This window comes from Populus nigra, chromosome 5 (genome assembly GCF_951802175.1).
Source record: "Populus nigra chromosome 5, ddPopNigr1.1, whole genome shotgun sequence".
Classification (NCBI taxonomy): domain Eukaryota; kingdom Viridiplantae; phylum Streptophyta; class Magnoliopsida; order Malpighiales; family Salicaceae; genus Populus; species Populus nigra.
The window spans coordinates 3,666,354-3,685,618 of record NC_084856.1 but is presented as its reverse complement, the minus strand read 5'-3'; the positions used below and the strand labels follow the sequence as shown (position 1 = coordinate 3,685,618).

The following is a 19,265-nucleotide window of genomic DNA, read 5'->3' as shown; positions in this document are numbered from 1 at the left end:
TATATTAGTATAAGAAGGGGCAAATGTTTCAATCCAATCCGTATTCTCTCCTACAGAAACTCCAATTCCTTTTACTACTGATCCCAACGCCCAGTCTTTGCCAGCTAAACAAATATGATCCCTCACCAAACGAGCACGCGCTCGCGAACACACCAACTAACAAACCCAGCGCATACACCTTATCATGGCAGATATAAAACAGTAGAAAAGAGTAATATCAAACTGTCTGGTAGAACAACCAGTCAAAATCTCAAAGTATGTCTAATTTTCTTTCTCTTGTATCGAAAAACAGTGACATTGTTTCTCTTTCCTTCTTCCAATCTCTTCTATCATTCTCTCATTACGTTTATATACATACATATTTCTGCCCATAGAATCCTTATCTTCAACAATACATACATACAGAGCAAGGTAACTAAAGGCCACTCATAACCCTTTTATGGATTGATGATCATCTGACAAGGTCTGGTGGGCGGGGCAATTTATGTTGGGCAACTGATCATTGTAGGAATAGTAGTTGTAGCTAGAATCTCCTCAAAATCATGCACACATCTGCCCTTCTTTCTGTTGTTTGTCTATCTTGTCTTCATTACCTGCAAGTCTGCGCTCTACCACTGCACCTTCTTCTCTTCTTCTTTCTCTTTCTTTAAAAAGTACTTTCCAATTCTTTCTCCCTTGCCTGGTTGGTATTCAAGGGTCTGATTTTAGTTCAGATCCTGATTGAGTTCATTTCCTATGTGTCTTTAGTCCTTGTATAAGACCGAAGTGTTTTTTTTTTTTTTTTTCATTTTTGACCGATTTTATTCGACTGATTTTGTTAGAGTAGAGAGCAGGAGCTGGAGTATTAGAAGGAGAAGAGGTATCTCTCTGGTGGTGATCAATATACAGTAGCAAGAATGGCTACCCCGCCTAGTAGCCGCTTGCAGACTATGTTACAGGCTGCAGTGCAATCGGTTCAATGGACATACAGTCTCTTTTGGCAAATGTGTCCACAACAAGGGTAATATTTTTCTTCCACAAATTATGCATCCTTTATATATATGTTTTATGTATGATGATAGATTGATGAGTAAAACTTCAAAATATATCATCATGTTCACATGTATCAAATACAATTTGGGTTTTGGAGAATTATAATGTCAATCTCAATGAATTTATAAGTTTGTGTTATTAAGAACTGCGTACTGTTTGTTGTTCAGGACCTTAGTGTGGGGAGATGGGTATTACAATGGGCCAATCAAGACTAGAAAAACAGTGCAACCAATGGAGGTTACGACTGAAGAAGCCTCCTTGCAAAGGAGTCAGCAGCTTAGAGAGCTCTATGATTCATTATCAATAGGAGAGACCAACCAGCCAGCACGTCGACCTTGCGCCGCCTTGTCACCGGAGGACTTGACGGAGACTGAGTGGTTCTATCTGATGTGTGTTTCCTTCTCTTTCCCTCCTGGTGTTGGGTAAGTTTGTGTTTCTGTTTCTTTTCCATCTTTTTTCTTTCCAGTCATTTGATTTACTTCAATGTAAATTTCCTGATATTGAAGTGAAACCCAGTGAATCAGTCTGTAAGTAGAAGAAGAATATATATATGTGGGTGAAATTGAGTTCGTTTGTTGTATTATGCTGGTTATCATGAAGTAATTAACGCCTAGTTATACTTGTGGAACATACTCTCTCTCAACCTCTCTGAAACTTTTGGTATAATAGAATTCAAACGTTTCCAATATCCAAGAAAGTTAATATTTAATTTAGTGGCATTGAATTCAATTTTTTTTTGCCGATGTGAAGAAATAATGTAAAGACACCAAAACCTTCTCCTCATAAGAAATGGTGGCCGTTCGATGGGTGTAAATGACGAAAAGGCTGGAGAGTACAATGTAGGGGAGTAATTAAGATAGGGCGTAGGATCCTTTATGATAGCTTCCTAGACAGATAAAAATAATGATAAGAAAAAACTGTTTTCGATGTAATAGTTCCTGAGAAAAAGCTAACTTGTGATCTTTGATGAGTATATCACTTTTGGAAGTGTAGATATTACTTTTTCAGTATGCAACATGTCGATTAGGTGAGTGAGCTTTAATGTCGTACGTCCTCTTAATTTCCTAGGAAGAACATCTTGGATTTTCGTTAAAAATGTTCCTGAAAGTGCAACAAGTTAAGGTCGAAAGCTACGTTAGAGACTAAAGCAGTGTTTGGTATTGTATTTTAAAAATATTTTTAAAAAAAATTAATATTTTTTAATATTTTTTTATTTTAAATTAATATTATTTTGATATTTTTATATTATTTTAATGTATCTTGGATTGAAAAACAACCAAAACCATATTCTCAACTCTCTAACAGTAAAATTATTAGTTTTAGGGAACGTTTGGGAATGCGGCTGCGGCTGCGTTCCTAAAAAATTTGAAATTTGTTTTTTGCTAAAATTTAATATGGTTTGTATGTTTTGGATTGTTTTGATGTGCTGATGTAAAAAATAATTTTTAAAAAATAAAAAAATATAATTGACATGTATTTTGGCAGGAAAAGTCATTTGAAAAGCACCCAGAACCACACTGTCAAACACGCTCTTACTACTACTGGTGATGGTTAGAGAGTTTTTGTTTTCAAGATGTGTCTGTGTAGTAAATCTCATTGAAAACTTGTAATGCATGTTTTTTTATAAGGTGTGTTGCGGGATATACCTCTTAATAAATCAAAAGTTTCAAAATTGGGTCATTCAGTAACTTCATTAGTACTAACCATAGATGCCATTTATTTTGATAAGGCACAAATTAAGCCAGTGCCCTTATAAAATGGGATATATATTTGGCAACTCTCCTTCTCACTTGAGCTTGCTAGCTCCATGCATGATTTCACCCCATACTTTCATGTCTCCTCTTGATTATGAACTCCATTAATGTAACAACTCTTAGGACCTAGTTTATCAAATAATCGATCGATTGCTGTCCATAAAGTGTTGAGCTAGGTCATATATTCAGCAATCAATCAATGAAGTGCCGCGCGCATTGAAGCATGTAACTGTGTTAATCACTGATCCTGTACCAAATAATTCTATGGCTTGCGCGCATATCCAGCGTTGGCTGCAACTTAATTATAATTTATTGATGCAATTCTCATTCTTCGTCTCTAAGAAATATTCCTTTTCTTGCAAATATGCAATCTGTTCATGCATGTAAATAAGACTTAATGGCATATCTTGTGTATGGATTTTACGCACGTGCAGGTTACCAGGAAAGGCCTACGCAAGGAGACGACACGTATGGCTTACTGGTGCCAACGAGATTGATAGCAAAACTTTCTCCAGAGCAATCCTTGCCAAGGTATTATTTGCTTCTGCCTTCATTTTGACTATCCACGTTAAATGGCTTAAACTTATGGCATTATATATATAACCTGCTAGACTAACTAATTAAATTGAATGTGCATGGAGACCTGCCTTGTAATATATATCTTACACGCTATAATCCGACATATAGTTCAATATTGGGATGGCGTTCGAATATCCAAGATTTATTGAATTAGCTAGAAATATTATTATGATTATAAAAATAATCAATGGCACTTGAGGTAATATTTGGTTAATATTTCGTGACAGAAGAAATAGAGACAGTCGAATAAAAAAGATATATCTCCTTGTATTTTCTATTTATTTGATTTCAAATTAAAATATTTTATGAATAGATTTATTTTATATTTTTATTTTCACAATAATGTAATGAATTAGTTCATGGAGTATAGTTAATTTCATTAGATAAAAAGAAAAATACAATTTACGGTAATGGAGGAGGAGAAATACCTTGACTCTTGCCTCACGCTTCGCTTTATCTCTATGCTGCTACTGCAGCTGCTGCCCAAGGAAGCTTCTCTAGTACTTGTTTTGCTGCTTCCTGTTGCTTGCTCTAGCTACTCTCATGGCCTTTATTTATACTGAAAATGGGGGAACACACATCCCATTTTCAGCTATGACTCTCTCAAAAGAATCACCAAAAATCTTTCTATGATTTACAACTATATATGAAATATTCCAGTCTAATTAGTAGCTCTGATCATTCTTTCCTTCCTTTCCAGCTAGATTTGTAACTTGATATGTGCGGCTATATTGTCTCCACACTCAACAAGATGTCCCTATTTTTGGATAAACAAAACTAATGTAATTAATTAGTTAAAATTCCATATCGTAAGAAGTGTGGGATCTCATGTGTAATTAGGCAAAAAAAAGAAGAAATAGATTAACTCGATTAAAAGTTAAACTAGAAAATAAATACCAAAAAAAAAAACAAGATTTTTAATAAATGGCTCGCATGTTATTCTTTTCATCGTTTCATTCTAAATTTCAATTTTCAAACTGTTTATTTTTTTCACTAGAAAACAAATGCTAACCATCTTCTCTCTCGTTTCTTATCATGAACCTCTTACCGATCGATCATAATGTTGTACTAGAGTGCTCGTGTACAGGTAAATCTATTTGCCAGTGCTATTACATCCTTAATTTACTAAGTATATACTTGTCATGTTCTTTCTTTTCTTTCTTCTTCCATGTTATAACTTCTTCACACACGATTTTGCCATATTTTTAACGTGTATAAATAAATATATTCATGCAGACTGTGGTGTGCATCCCTCTTCTCGATGGTGTTGTTGAATTTGGCACAACAGACAAGGTGAACAAATTTTGCTACTATATTTTTCCTCAATGTATTTTTTTATATACGGACTTCAAATTGTATATCAATTGGTGATCGTAATATGTAATTGTAGGTTCAAGAGGATCTTGGGCTTATCCAACACGTAAAAACCTTCTTTAGTGACCACCACCACCGCCACCTTACTCCCCCAAAACCAGCTTTATCCGAGCACTCCACTTCCAGCCCTGCCACCTCCTCTCATGACCACCCTCGTTTCCATCCTCCACCCATTCCTCCCTTCTATGTGGCTGCAGAGCCATCAGCCAATGCCGAACAAATTGATGAGGATGACGAAGAAGATGAGGAGGAGGAGGAACATGATTCAGACTCAGAAGCCGAAACCAGTCGCGATGATCACTTAGAACCGAGACAAGCTCAAAACCCTCATCAAGTTGCAGCAGCTGAGCCGAGCGAGTTGATGCAACTTGAGATGTCTGAGGATATCAGGCTTGGTTCTCCTGATGATGGGTCTAATAACTTGGACTCGGATTTTCCTTTGACTGGTCCAGACAACTCGATGGATCACCGGAGCCGAGCTGACTCGTATAAAGCGGAGTCCGCTCGGAGGTGGACAATGTTGCAAGACAACCCTTTCAGTGGCAACCTTCAGCCATCAGCTTCAGGTAAAAAAATGGTACTAGTATTTTTTTTTCCTTCTCCCTTCTTCTTCTTCTTAATTTCAAATAAGAGGAAAAAAATGAATGATAGTGCATGCATACGTCAAATATTCTTGCTAGGAGAGATGATCGTAAATTGGGTTCCAAATTAAATTTTGATGGTTAGGGTTGTGGACCAGTAGTCATGGGCCACTCACTGCTCATTTACAATATCACTACAGGTGATGTAGGCGGAAGTTAAAGATAATAATAAACAAAGAAAGAACACGAGAATTTTAATAATAAAATGAACTACAGACGTAAACTTCAAGTTCACAAGTTTCATTGTTTAATTTCAGTATAACAATCCTCTGGTCCCTCTCTTTTTTAGCAGATTTATAGTCTTAAATAGATGAAAATCTCTATCTTAATTAAAAAAACAAAATAAATATTTGAGATTATAAAAGAAAAAACCATGAAATCAAAAAATAACAAGTAAAATCATAAAAACTATCAAAACTCGAACCTAGAGCGAGATTCTTGAAATTTAAAAATTTAACGATCGGAGTACGTAGTGATACCAAATTTTATGGTTCTTTTAAATTATTATCTTAATTTAACACGATCAGATTTTTTTTAAATCTAGACCTATCCTACTAATCTATACATCTATATAATCTATTTAAAATAAATTTTTATTTAATTATAAAAAACTCATAATTAAATACAACAAGGATGTAGGGTGAGCATTTTGTTTTCCAAAAGATAGTGGAGTTTACACTAATTAATGTTGTTTGTACTTCGTTGTGAAAATTTTGTTATTTTAATAACATCATTATATAAAACAAAGCCAATACAATAAAAAAATAAAAAAATTACAATAACTAATAAAAAAAAAATATTTATTAATATTATAAAAAGACATCCTCTAAATATCCTTAAAAAAACCTCGAAGATCTCATTTAATAACAAAGTAAAAATTGAATGAAAATGGGATATCCTTATAAAGATAGAAAACAAATCAAAAGATCAATTATTAACGAATCAAATATTGAAGGATGAATATAAAAAAATCAAATTAAAAAAAACAAAAAAACTTAACTCAAGATAGCATGTCGAATTTATGACCCGGTTGTAAGGTCAAGATAACCCCATATAAAAAAAATTGAATAAAACAACAGATGTCAACATTTGAGTAAATTAAATAATGAAAAGAGAAATAGAAAAAAAAGTTGATAAAAAACATTAAAAAAAATACGGGTTATCTTTACTAACCTGTAATTTAGGAAATGAAAATAAAATAACTTTATTGAAATGATAAAAATGAAAAAAATATCATTTTGTTTTAAAAAATATCAAAGTCAAATCGGGTTAATTTTTTAAACTCATGAGAAACTAGGCTATCCCATAATAGACAAACTAATAAAATCATGAAATAAAATCTTAATCAACCAAAATTAAAAAACAAAATAAATAACAATAAAAAAATAAAAATCAAATATAGTTTAGAGCATGGTATACCTTGAACCAAAATGTAGCAAGCCTAACGTGTCTAGCTACATGGATTCAGGATCCTAGAAAAGAGCTACGGGAGTGGCCCCAATCCATTTACTATGAACTAACAATACTGCATGAGCGGGGAGATTTCCTTTTGACAAAATCAATAATGGACCTGTGTGTTGCATTGCATGTTGATACATTGCATGTTGATACCCCAGCATGACTAAGTTTAAATCATAATTTTAGACCTAGTTTGTTTTTATGTTTTAAAAAAAAATTTGAAAAAAAATGAAATATTTTTATTTTTTTTACTTTAAATTAATGTTTTGTGTGTTTTTAAAAGTTTATTTTTGGACCTGTTTGCACTTGAAAATACCTCAAAAACACTATAAAAATCTTGATAAACTCATTTGTAAGCTTAAAAAACCCTAAAATACCTAGAAAACAAAAAATCAATCGAATCTAAAAAACTTCTCGAGACTCAATCTACTTTTTCAAACAAGATAACACCAAATATAAGCTTTTTCATAACCGGAATCTTGACTAACTGCTAACTTTCTTTCTCTTTCATTGTTTTGTGGCGACTCCCTCTCCCTGTTTCAAATCAGGGACCAAGATGAGAACAAAAGAAAAGCTTGGACTAGAATGTTTGATCCCCAAACTAAACAGATAAAAAGGAACTTTTAAAAAAATCCAATGAAAAGTTTAACAAAAACAAAACAAAGGAACTATATAACCAACCTAATAATGAGATGTTTTTTTGAGGCTTTGACATTCCCAAACAAAGCTAGCAGGAAGAAATTACAAAGATCAACTCTCAATAAACACAATGTTTAAGGACTAGATTTAAAAAAATGAAAAAAAAATTAATGGGCCGAGAAAAAAAAGTATTGTTCTAGTGAAAATTGATATGTGAAGGGAGCTACATTGAAAACACCAAGTCTTTTAGGTTGTTTTTAATTGTTTGTTTTACTAAGTATTTTTATTTTTATTTTTATTTAGTTTAGAAAATCAAATATTGTGCCTAGTAATTTTATTTTTTCTATTTAATTTAGGAATCCCTATAATAACTCTATAATTATTTATTATAATTTTTTTCTTTTCAAGATAAACCTAAGACTAGTATAAATTAGGTAATCTATATTTTATTTGGGCATGCTACTTGAGGATTATTATTTAGTAATAAAATTTTGAATCAAGATTCTTATGTGGTGACCCTATTCAACTAAATTATATGTTAATTGTGCTTACTATCTTTCTTGTGTTGTTCCTGCATGCATTAGTTGGTTTAAATATTTAGTAATGGATTTTGAATAAGAATTTTGTGTGGTGATCTCATTTGATAGAATTTTGTGTTTAATTATTTTTCTCATGTTGTTTCTATTTGTGTTAGTTAGTATTAGAGCCTAATAATTTTTTTGGTTAGTTGTTGAGTACTATTGAATAACTATGGCTACAAGAGATCACATGTCATGATATTTTTTTTTGTTGAAGAGGAAAAAGAGGTTTTCCCTTGGAAAAAAGACATTCAAGAACTAATGATAGAAGATATGTGAAGATAAATGATAAAAGTAACATGTTGATTGGATGAGATGAAAAGCAGAAAATTAAAGGAGAGTGATCATAAATTCAAAATCAATTCCAAGAACCAATTTAGAATTAACCCAACAATTCTTGGTGGTTTATTGCTAAGTGTCATTAAATAACCATGAGTAGAAGATATTGTATAATAGGGTTTTCTTATATAAAAAGGGATGAGAAGGTTTCCCCTCAAGAAAGAGGTGTTTAGAAACTAATGATAGAAAATATATGAAGATAAATTGCAAAAGTTAACTCATCAGTATATGAGATAAACTTGTTGAGGCAAGTTGGAGAATTATATTGTCAATTGGCTTAGATGAAAAAAGGAAAGTTAGAGGAGAGTGATCATGAATCCACAGGTAATTTTAAGAGCTTGTTTCATAATTAGCCTAATGATTATTGATGGTTAGTTGCTTAATGTTATTGAATAACCATGGCTGGAAGAGATTATGTAATATAACATTCTTGTATAAAAGGGGATAACAAGGTTCCCCCTTAGAAAATAGACGTTTAGGAACTAATAATAGAAGACATGCAAAGATAGATTGTAAAACTAACTTGTTGATTAAAATGATAAACTTATAGAGGCTTGAAAAATTATCTTGTCGATTGACAAAGATAAAAAAGAGAAAAATAAAATATCATGAGAAAAGTGATCAAAAATCCATATATAATTTTAAGAACTTGTTTAAGAGATGTAAGTAGAAGAGGTGGTCTCTTAATTGAGGTCTACAAGAGAAATTTCATGAAGAATCTGATGTTGAAATTGAATTTTTTTATAATACTATTTCATTTTTGTATTGGAATCAACTAACAAAATTCAAAGAGAATAAGGAAGATGACACTAAAAGAGAAGATTTCAATGCATAAATCTAGTATCTGATGACCCTAAGTATGCAAAATATGTTCATGTTACGTCATTTGAGTAGCACCACTACCACAATACTAGTAAAATAATGAGCAAAATAGAATCTGATCTTAATAGTTAAACCACCTATAAAAAAGGAATCAAATTAGATGTCATTTTAGATGAGATTTTTTATGAAATATATTGTGAAAGATCTACCTTACAGCGTTTTAGGACAACTCTAGAATTTATGAGGTCAAAGTTGATTTTTGTATACTCAATTAAAATTTGTGAAGCATATGTTTAAAAATTTTTATGGTGGAAAAACTAGCGCATTTCTTGTTAATGATGATCAATATGAAAGATAAATGGAAGAGATTGTTTGGTCCTTGTAGTGCGTTAGTTGAGTTAGAGTTTAAAAAGGTTTCTATAAGAGTTGCTACACATGATTTTCACCGTAACACTAAGATTGGTTTAGTTATTAGAAAGATTGAGCATATTGCTAGAAGGTATGATATTTATAATGGAAAGGTTGAGTATGTGAAAGGTTGGCCATTTTTTATTGGACTTTCACAAGATTAAGATAAAAGTTTTTTGAATTCGATGATGAGTTATCTCCCACTCGGGAAAGCTGGTGCAATAGGATTTTCATGATAAATTATTTTTTTTTCTTAGTTTTTTTAATTCCTATATAGTTTAGGCAAATATTTTTTTATGATGTGTTTTTGTCTATGTGGTCCAGGCCGTCAAATATTGTGCTTTGTAATTTTATTTTATTTATTTAATTCAGAAATCCCTTGAATAAACCCATTATTATTTATTAGAGTCGAGATAGACTATATACAGAATTATTTAGATTGTATTTGAGAAAAAAAATCAGTTATAAAATTTTTATGTGATGATATTGTTGTGATGATATTATACAACAAAATTATATATTGTTTGTACTTTTTTTTTTAGTTGTGTTGTTGTTTCCGTGTGCTTTGAGCAAGCTGCTTACGTCTGTTTGACTGCCATTTCTTTAAAGTTGGAACATATTCTTGGGTGGCGCCACCAGCGAAGTTTCAAGTAACCAATGCAAAACCGAAATTCACTGTGTATTGACAATTCCTTGACCCATATCATCAGCGTAATCCAACAAAAGTGCTACTGTACTTAGAATAATTAGCTTTATTTTTGCAGGACCACCTCCACTAGAAGACTTGGCGCAAGAGGACACGCACTACTCCCAAACCATATCGACCATCCTCCGAAGCCAACCGGTATGGCTGGCAGCAGAGCCATCGTCCATTGCATACGAGGCACGCTACCACCAATCAGCCTTTTCCAGGTGGACAAACCGCTCCGATCACCTCTTCCACGTGTCAGTTGAGACCACCTCTCAGTGGCTCCTGAAATACATTCTCTTTAGCGTACCACACCTCCACAGCAAAAACCGCGAGGACAATTCCCCAAAGTCACGTGATGGTGAAGCAGCCAGTCGGTTCCGCAAGGGGACCCCACAGGATGAGCTCAGTGCCAATCACGTGCTAGCAGAACGACGCCGGAGAGAGAAGTTAAACGAGAGGTTTATAATGCTAAGGTCGCTAGTGCCCTTCGTGACCAAAATGGACAAAGCATCAATATTAGGGGACACAATTGAATACGTGAAGCAACTCCGTCAAAAAATCCAGGATTTGGAGACGCGTAATAAACAGATGGAGAGTGAGCAACGCCCAAGATCGGTGGACCGTCCACAGAGGACTTCTACTTCCGATAGTTTGAAAAAGCAAAAGAGTGGGGTCACAGTGGTGGATCGGGCGAGGAGTCTTGGGCCTGTGCCAGATAAGAGGAAGATGAGGGTCGTAGAGGATAGTGCTGGTGGTGGTGCCAAGCCCAAAACGGTGGGTGCCTTGCCACAGCCAGAGCCGGTGGTCCATAAGGAGCTGGAGACCAGCGTAGAGGTGTCGATAATAGAGAGTGACGCATTGTTAGAGTTGGAATGTGGTTTTAGAGAGGGGCTTTTATTAGACATAATGCAAATGCTAAGGGAGCTCAGGATAGAAACTATTGCGGTTCAGTCTTCTTTGAACAATGGGATCTTTGCAGGGGAATTGAGGGCCAAGGTATGCCTTTAATTTCTCCCATACGAAACACCTTCATCATTATCTTCTTCCTTTTTTTTGTCTGTAAATAGAAATATGAGAGCTATCTGCGCCTTGAGTAACTCCATGAGTTTATGTTGGCAGGTGAAGGAGAATGTTAATGGAAAGAAGGTGAGCATTGTGGAGGTGAAGAGAGCAATACATAAAATAATACCCCATGATTGAGCAGAGAGACTCTTACTATATAAATCAAGGGAAAACCCAACGAACTGACTTTTTTCTTTCTGATAAATTCTGCTAATTAGCTGTGCATAGCTTAGTATATTGTTCTGACCCTCGTTATGGTCAAATGGTTATCCCTGAAATGTAATATAAGTAAACAAAGCTTGTATGATATTCAGCAGATTACGAGAAAAGCCGACATTAAATTGGCTTTCTATAGTGTAAATCAGACCAACCAATTTTCTTCCCTGCACTAACACAGAAGAAAGCAGCAGGATAAAAGAAAAGGGGAAAGAGAGACAAAATTAGCAGCACAGGCAAAACTGCTTTGTACTCCAAATGCGCCAAACAAATGGGACGTCTTTTTTTTTTTTTTAACTAAACAAGCAATGCAACTTGTCCGAGCATCATTTTATGCCAGTTTGCAGAATTTAGCACAGGGCACTAACTGTTTAAGGTCTTTATCCTTTTAGCTTTTGGAGGCAGCCTCAAGCAGAAATTTCTAAAAACAATTATAATGGCCCCGAAACCCCTTTTTTTCTTCTTCTAAATCGAATCGCCCACACCTCTTAAAGACTAAAAAACCAAAACATAGGATAAATTTCTCTTATACAAGAACCATAAGTCTTAACCCGTCTCCAAACCCTAATTCCACCGTCAAAGAAACCCCTTAAGACCACTTGATCAAAGTGATTAACAGAATACGAGATTAGCTAGTAAATTCCAAGAATCAACTCTTCATGTCTATGCAGATATTGGGTATTAAGAATTTAGCCTTACTGGGGTCTCTCTCTCTCTCTCTGTGAAGAAAAAGACATGGATTCCTTTTACGATAAGTTCGTGGAGTCAAGGATTAATAACAGAGTTAAGTTGGGTGCAAAATGCACAATAGTGATAGATGGTTTTACTGGTTCTGCGAAAAGCCATACAATTAGCTATTTGTTTTTACGCTTTAATAAAATTTTGATTTTTTTTAATTTGAAATTAATTTTTTTTTAATATTTTTTATGTGATAATATAAAAAAATCATATATTTTTTTAAAAATATATTTTAAAAAATAACCGAATATATAATTATAAAGTAGAATTTTAGCAGCAGTATTTATAGAATTAGGCCAAGCCCAGTAATAAAAGCCCATTTCTCGTGGGCGCTCCCGTCCCTCCCAAACATCTATTCAAATAAGCCGAAAGGCGAAAGCATCTCTCAACTAAAGCAAACGACGATGGAAGAAAGCTCATCGGATATGGAGTTCACAGAGATCGAGACCAACGCTGACTCGATCGACAACTCAGTCATATTCCATGTTATCAAAAGCGTTTTCGGTTTTGTTCTCTATATGCACCAGCAAATCCCTTCGTAAGTAACTTCTCTCTTCTGCTTCCCCTAATTTCAATTTTTCTTCTTCTCAAGAACGATAACTGATATTGCAGACGCCGATCAGGTTTTTATGAAATAATTTTTCTTAGTAAATTTTCCAAATTATACTGTTAATATGAAGGTAATTATTGATCAAGAGAAGGGAATTAGAAAATGCTCTAAGAAATCTTTTATTTCTTGATAATGCAGGATTTTTCAGGATATTAGTCTTGAATTTGATTCGTTGCAAACAGAGTATAAAGAGCTGGTATGTTATCAACTACATATTATTATTATTATTATTATTATTAGAAGCCAAAGAATTGTTATGTATAGGAGACGACAATTACAAATACCGAATTAAAGGCATCTGTTCGAAGAAATCACATTAGTAGAATGAGGGAGGTGAAACATGGGATTAAGAGACTGGAGAAATTGGTGAATACAGTTGGTGGGCTCGAGAGTGCGTTGCAGCTCATAATTAGTGAGGTTCTTTGCATTGAGGAAGTGATTTTAGTACTTGGGGCTAGTCCAATACGGCCCCAGCATGTCTATGAATTGTGCTTTTCGCGTGGAAATGCTGTCCCAAGAGATGATGGTGGTTTTGCTAAAAGCAAAGTTGCAGAAGGGCTTTCAAGAAAGGTTTGCTATATGTACATCTATGTTATTTGTAATTTCATATTAAGTTGAAAATTTGACAAACTTTTATAAAAGTTTGATAGGTCAAATGTCTTTTGACAGGCTGTTCGTGCGTTGATCTCGAAGGGTGCTGGATCTAGTTCGTATCCAGGTATCTGGTAAAGCTTGTCCTGTCATTATTAGCTAATCTGCTGGGAGGAAACTCTGATGTTTCCGTGTTTCTTTCTTTCAATAGGTCCTAGTAAATTGTTTCTGTTGGTTAAAGCTCCATCTTCTTTCAACTTGCCCCTGCATTTTCTTCCAAAACGTGACTTCAGATACAGTAAAAAGGTATAGATCGAGCTAGACATGCCAAAAAGTTTTGTTGTGCTTTTAGTTGTATAAGTTTTACTTTCTGAGATATTATATATCACTTCAAGAAACAACCACTATCACAATCATACTAAAATCATGCGTCCTACTTTGCTTAGAAATAAATCCACTTATTTTTACTGCTGAATTGGCTAACAACGTTTAGATCTTTACAATACTCTAATGGAACAATCATGTTGATGAAACAATGAATTTCATACAAAGACGTTAATTTTGGCTGCATTCTCTTTTTCGCATGCATGTTCCATCCTTGTTTGTGGCACATCTTACATGTTTTAACTGATGTCTTCAGAACAGTTTCTGATTGTCATCAAAATGAAATCTCTGAGATCATAGAATCAGTGCTTCTCAGCCGTTGTCATTATTGGAAGGCCGCCTATCATATTCTTAGTCTGATTTTTTAGATCAAGGGCAATCTTGCATTAATTTCATATGATTGTTTTGTTTGGGCAGATTGTGCCTTCCAGGCTGCAAATTAAGTGTAGAAAAGTTCTGGAAATGGATGCTCCTGATTGTGGTTCTCAAACCAGCAGCTCCAGAAATTCGAGAGAATCTGCTTCAAATGATTTAATCTGGTATGGGACAATGACTGCTGTTTTGATATCATTAATAGGTTTTCTATTATCTGAACTTGAGAGCTTCAATTCTATAGTAGAAGATTGAGAAACCATATCAGTTGAATAATTTGAAGAGCAGAAATTAACATTGATAATGAGTGAACCACCCCAAAATGATTTAGTGGATAGATTAGTTTTGTCAGCTTCATGGTCAGAAATGAGGAAGGTAGGGAAAATATAATCCAGCATCGTTTGGTCTGTGCCTCTTGCAATTCCAGAAAAGAAAAGGCCCCTTTCTTTTTATGTAATAAAATGTTTTAACTTTACAAGGTTCATAATCTAGAAGCTGGGGAGAATTGAAGCAATTTCTGCCACCGGCTTCTTGATGCTGTATGAGATTGTATGAGTCACGAGATAATTCCACATCATAAAGTAACGTGAGTTTCTCTTGCAGGTTTCAATGTCGCCATGTGGTCAAGGGCCTTGCATTCAAGATCCCAACAGAAGAATGACAGTGTTTTCATCATTGTAGAGAGCAGCTTTTCTTGTGCCTCTTCTGATCATGCTTCCCTTAAAATAGAATACACCTATGCAGCAGCGTTTGTAAGTAACTGTCCTTATCTTATCTCTAGTCAAATTTATTCACCAGCCTTGACTCAACGGTAAAAAATTCTGTAGATCTGTGATGCATTATTATCATTTGACGTTTGGTAGTTTCCCTTGGTATTCTCACACGACCACAAATTTGTATGTTATCCTTATGCTATTTGCTTGACCTTTTAGTTTACAAGATCATCAATCAGACGATCAAAATATAGCTTGCTAATATAATACCCACCAGAGACTTCCATCCTGTCATTGGAAATTTTTTCAAGATTAAACCCAGCGCTGTCCTACCAATATCGTACTTGCATGCAAGCTATAAAAGAAGTCTCATGCCAATGAAGCTTTGGATAAACAATAAAGGAGATAGCGTGCTGTTATTATTATTCAATTTACATTGTACAAGATATTTAGCAGCACAACATAATGAGAGCTCTTGCTTTTATGCACTGTGATATGGCAGCCCCTTTGGGGATCAATAAGTCCACTCTTTGGGAAGAAATATCTCTGGTGAAGAATTCTCATTATTTATTGCAACAGCGCATTGTGCTGACACGTCCTTGCTATTTTTCTTCTTGAAAGAATTGCAGTCTCTGCCTTTTGATTTATTTTTGGCATCTGCAATAAGACAATAGCTGGCAACAAATTAATCATAAAGCCAAGAAAAGCTATACGCATAGAAGAGAAAAGCAAAACGCCTAACCTTGCCGGGGTGTTATGTGCAACCCTATTTCATGCACATTGATATTTAGAGCTTGAACAACACGTGCGGGGAGGAGAACAGGAGCGCAAGCTGCACAATCATGAAAGACAGTACGTCAGTTATGATATTTTCAGTGCCTCTTCATTTTAGCAGGATCACAGTTGTGGTATCAGACGTTCGCATCATTCCATCAAAGATGCAGTACCTGGCTTCTTGCTAGATTCCATGTTGGTTCCTGCCCTTTGTGGAAGAAAAACTCCGGTCCCTGATGATTTTTTACCAGAATCTAGAAAAACAGCTTGCATTCCAGGGCCCCCTGATGCCCAGTTAGTGGCGTATTTTGTTCTACAATCTGGTCTTGGGCTGGATTTTGGGCGCTGATAGAACACAAGCAGGTGGGGTTATAAAGTTTCATTACTGGAGTCCACAAAGATATTTTAAAGGAATATTTTTAAATGATGATATCTTCTATACTTCTATTATTTAGCAAAATTGGTCAGAGAAGAGATTTACAACCTCTGTCGTTAACAGTAAGAAAGAACCACTATGAAAACACTCAAAAACATTTTACTGTAAACCCTACAGTATTTCACCCGAATTAGTGCAATAAAATCATTTAGGTCTTGTTCTGTGCAGGATATTATTCTATGTTATCAGTAAGCATCTTGGTTTTCTCCTCTTTTTCGTGGTTAAAAACGTACATGGTCGGCTACTCAACTCCCTCAGAATTAATATATATATATATATATATATATGATCCAGTGTGTTTACATTAATTTGTGTGATGTTTTGTGTAAAATTGTCTTCCATCTTTATCTTAACTCACCATCCGTAGGATCGAGTTGGGTACATAGGCCTATGTGATTTGGACGTTCTCTGAGAAAACTTTCTAAATATCACGTATGATGACAAAAAGGAAGAATTCCGATACCAACGGCAAACCGCTTCTCGGAAAGCCGCTTTTGACACATCCCCAATTCTCAAGCTTATCTCACCATCAACCACAAGAATTTATCCATATCTATCCCGAGTGACAGAGGAAAAACAACATAATGCATGTCGTTTTGGTTTGTAACTGTGGAAAATACCATTTATTTGTGAGGACAAGAGGCTAATGACATTATCGTAACCTCCTCATCATCTATCAGCGTTCCTATCACGTTTTACCTGCAGTTTAGTAGCCATCTTTCTATTAATTGCATGTCCTGTCTTTTAGACTTCATGCATGCGTGTAAGAAATGACACGCCATCAACATTCATGTCTATATTCCATCTAACGCCTCTTCCACCTTAATTACACCAAAATGTAGAGAAGCGTGCAAAGGACCCTTTGAAGCGATAATATCATCATCGAGACTATTTGCTGGGGGCACTAAAACAAGGCCATAAATGGTTGAAAACCGATCGAATGGCCATTAGGCTTCAAAATCAATTATACACTCACTTTCATTTCCTGGTTTTTGGGTTATGGACGTTTAAGCAACCAGCAGCTAGCATTCGCTTAAGTGAAACCCTGACTTCAGTAGCATTAATTAATCATATTATAGCAATATAATATTTTCTTCAATATTCAAAAAACGAAAACAAACGTTTGAACTGAAAATATATATATATATAAAAACACTTTCTGGAAGTGGAAGCAACAAGAAGGAAAGAAGCGCATACCTGTGGATGTGGGTCCAGAGGCAATTTGGGAAGACTGCGATATTGATGGTGGTGGTGTTGCTTCACATATTCCTAAAACAAAACATGGCCCCGAAACTTCAAAAACAAAAACTTAGGAACCTAAAGAGTAAAGACAGACAAAAACTTGAACTGTGATTCATTTGAATGATAATGTTTGTGTATCATGTGTACGTGTATATATTATACCTTGGAGTCCCATATAGCCTCATCTAGAACATGAGAAGGTAGGCATGAAAGTGCTTCTTCAAATCCAACTTCTCCATCGTCAATACCGGCCATTGAACGCAGAGAGAAGGACAAAAGGGAGAGAAAAGCAAAGGGAGGTTTCCGGCTTCACTCTTCAGGCTTGGATTGTAATTTTAGTTCCTTTCTTGTTCTGGAGTAGAGAGATGGAGGCTTTTAAGCTCCCACTTCTGACCTGCAACCTAACTAAATAGTTACGTGGAAAGAGGGGGCGATAAATGATAGATGGTGGGACCTTTATAACAAGATAATAATCACTCTCTTCTTCAGCGCGTGCACAATGTTTTCCAAGAGATATGGACGAAATGATGACGAATTTCAGCTGCCTCATGGTTGCTGTTCCTGTAAGCGTATGATTTGCGTCCTTCAATTGCTTTAACTGACCCTTAATTTCGGACTAGATTTAAGCATAAAACCACCTTACCTTTTAAAACATTTACCCTGCTTATGTGGTGCTTTGGACTGTAAATTTTACTAATCTGACCACCTACAAGCCTTTTTATTATAGTTAAAAAACCGGAATGCTCGATGAATCAAACTAGAACTTGATTTAGACTAAATTTAATATAAAAAATAGATAAAAATTAATTTGATATAACTTAATTAAAATTTTGAATTAGTTCATGACTTAATCAAAATTTATTGACTTAAAAAAATTCAATTTTGATTATTTTTTATAAAAAAATTAGTTAATTATATAATTCATAACTTGTGTTTTATGCCAACTCGATCTTGAATTAAGTTTAACGAGAATGTTTTTTACTGCTGATATTATAAAAAATTACTTAGCCTAATAGTTTTATATATTTTTATTGTTTGGTTTGTATTTTTCCCATTCATGTTTTAAACATAGCATCATCTTTAAATACATTTTTTTTTCTTATGGTCTTCGCATGAATAACAAACGTCTTTAATACATCTCAATTACCTGATTTTGTACATTTCAAAACTTTAAATGCCTGAAAAATTCCAAAGGTAAGTTCCAATAAAAAATATTATTGGCCAGCATAAAAATAAAACCAAAAAGTGTTTCTTTACTCCTAAATATATTAAAATAATATATATTTTTTTATTTTTTAACATTAACATATTAAAACAATCCAAAAACAAAATAAAAATAATTTAAAATAAAAAATATAATTTTTTTCGGAAATATAATTCGACCGAACTCCTAAACCGCCTTACTGTAAAACTCACTACTCCATGATCTATCAACATTGCAAACCTGTTTTACAATTCGTGATCGATCATTTTGGTTTTGGATATGGTGATTGGTTGGTGATTACACCACATCTCCACACGTAACGTGGCACTAGTAGCTAAATACTCTATGCATATATAATTTGGTGATCAGTTGAACAGATTATTACATGGTGACAAATTATCCCGGAAGAGTAGCCTTGCATGTTGGAGCTGGTGGCTGTTCTTCTTAACAACCAATACCATCACACGAAACTCCAGCGTCATGAAATGTTTTGTTTGGTTTAGGTAAGGGTGCCCCACGGAGGATATCATACACGTGTCAGAAGCCTAAAGGAGTAAAGAATCTATAGATGACTCTTTTTAATTTTCATGTGTTGACTTGTAAAATTC

General features: G+C 34.4%; 3 protein-coding genes across 7 annotated transcripts; 2 read left to right on the top strand and 1 right to left on the bottom strand.

Annotated features, from left to right (window-relative positions):
* The first annotated feature begins 269 nt into the window (after window positions 1-269).
* Window positions 270-11,738, top strand: LOC133694443 (transcription factor BHLH42). 4 transcript variants are annotated; one of them, XM_062115941.1, is made up of 9 exons: window positions 270-411; window positions 827-1,000; window positions 1,200-1,454; window positions 3,221-3,317; window positions 4,438-4,452; window positions 4,602-4,658; window positions 4,756-5,305; window positions 10,389-11,311; window positions 11,435-11,738. In XM_062115941.1, the coding sequence occupies exons 2-9, from the start codon at window positions 897-899 to the stop codon at window positions 11,513-11,515; spliced, it is 2,082 nt and encodes a 693-aa protein (XP_061971925.1). In that variant the 5' UTR covers window positions 270-411; window positions 827-896; the 3' UTR covers window positions 11,516-11,738. The 4 variants fall into 4 exon arrangements, with proteins under 4 accessions (XP_061971925.1, XP_061971924.1, XP_061971926.1 ...); XM_062115940.1 differs by having other exon boundaries at window positions 279-411; window positions 822-1,000; XM_062115942.1 differs by lacking the exon at window positions 270-411 and adding an exon at window positions 636-653 and having other exon boundaries at window positions 822-1,000.
* A 941-nt stretch (window positions 11,739-12,679) lies between these two features.
* Window positions 12,680-15,214, top strand: LOC133694176 (uncharacterized). Of its 2 annotated transcripts, none has more exons than XM_062115638.1 (7): window positions 12,680-12,869; window positions 13,080-13,137; window positions 13,236-13,511; window positions 13,611-13,659; window positions 13,744-13,838; window positions 14,334-14,455; window positions 14,892-15,214. In XM_062115638.1, exons 1-7 carry the CDS (start codon window positions 12,736-12,738, stop codon window positions 14,947-14,949), a joined length of 792 nt encoding a protein of 263 aa, XP_061971622.1. In that variant the 5' UTR covers window positions 12,680-12,735; the 3' UTR covers window positions 14,950-15,214. The 2 variants fall into 2 exon arrangements, with proteins under 2 accessions (XP_061971622.1, XP_061971621.1); XM_062115637.1 differs by having other exon boundaries at window positions 12,684-12,869; window positions 13,206-13,511.
* Window positions 15,215-15,391: 177 nt separating this feature from the next.
* LOC133694177 (uncharacterized) lies at window positions 15,392-17,815 on the bottom strand. Its single transcript, XM_062115639.1, has 5 exons — window positions 17,616-17,815; window positions 17,409-17,480; window positions 15,949-16,120; window positions 15,744-15,833; window positions 15,392-15,658 (listed from the first exon to the last, which is right to left on the bottom strand). The coding sequence occupies exons 1-5, from the start codon at window positions 17,706-17,708 to the stop codon at window positions 15,516-15,518; spliced, it is 570 nt and encodes a 189-aa protein (XP_061971623.1). The 5' UTR covers window positions 17,709-17,815; the 3' UTR covers window positions 15,392-15,515.
* Between the last annotated feature and the right edge of the window lie 1,450 nt (window positions 17,816-19,265).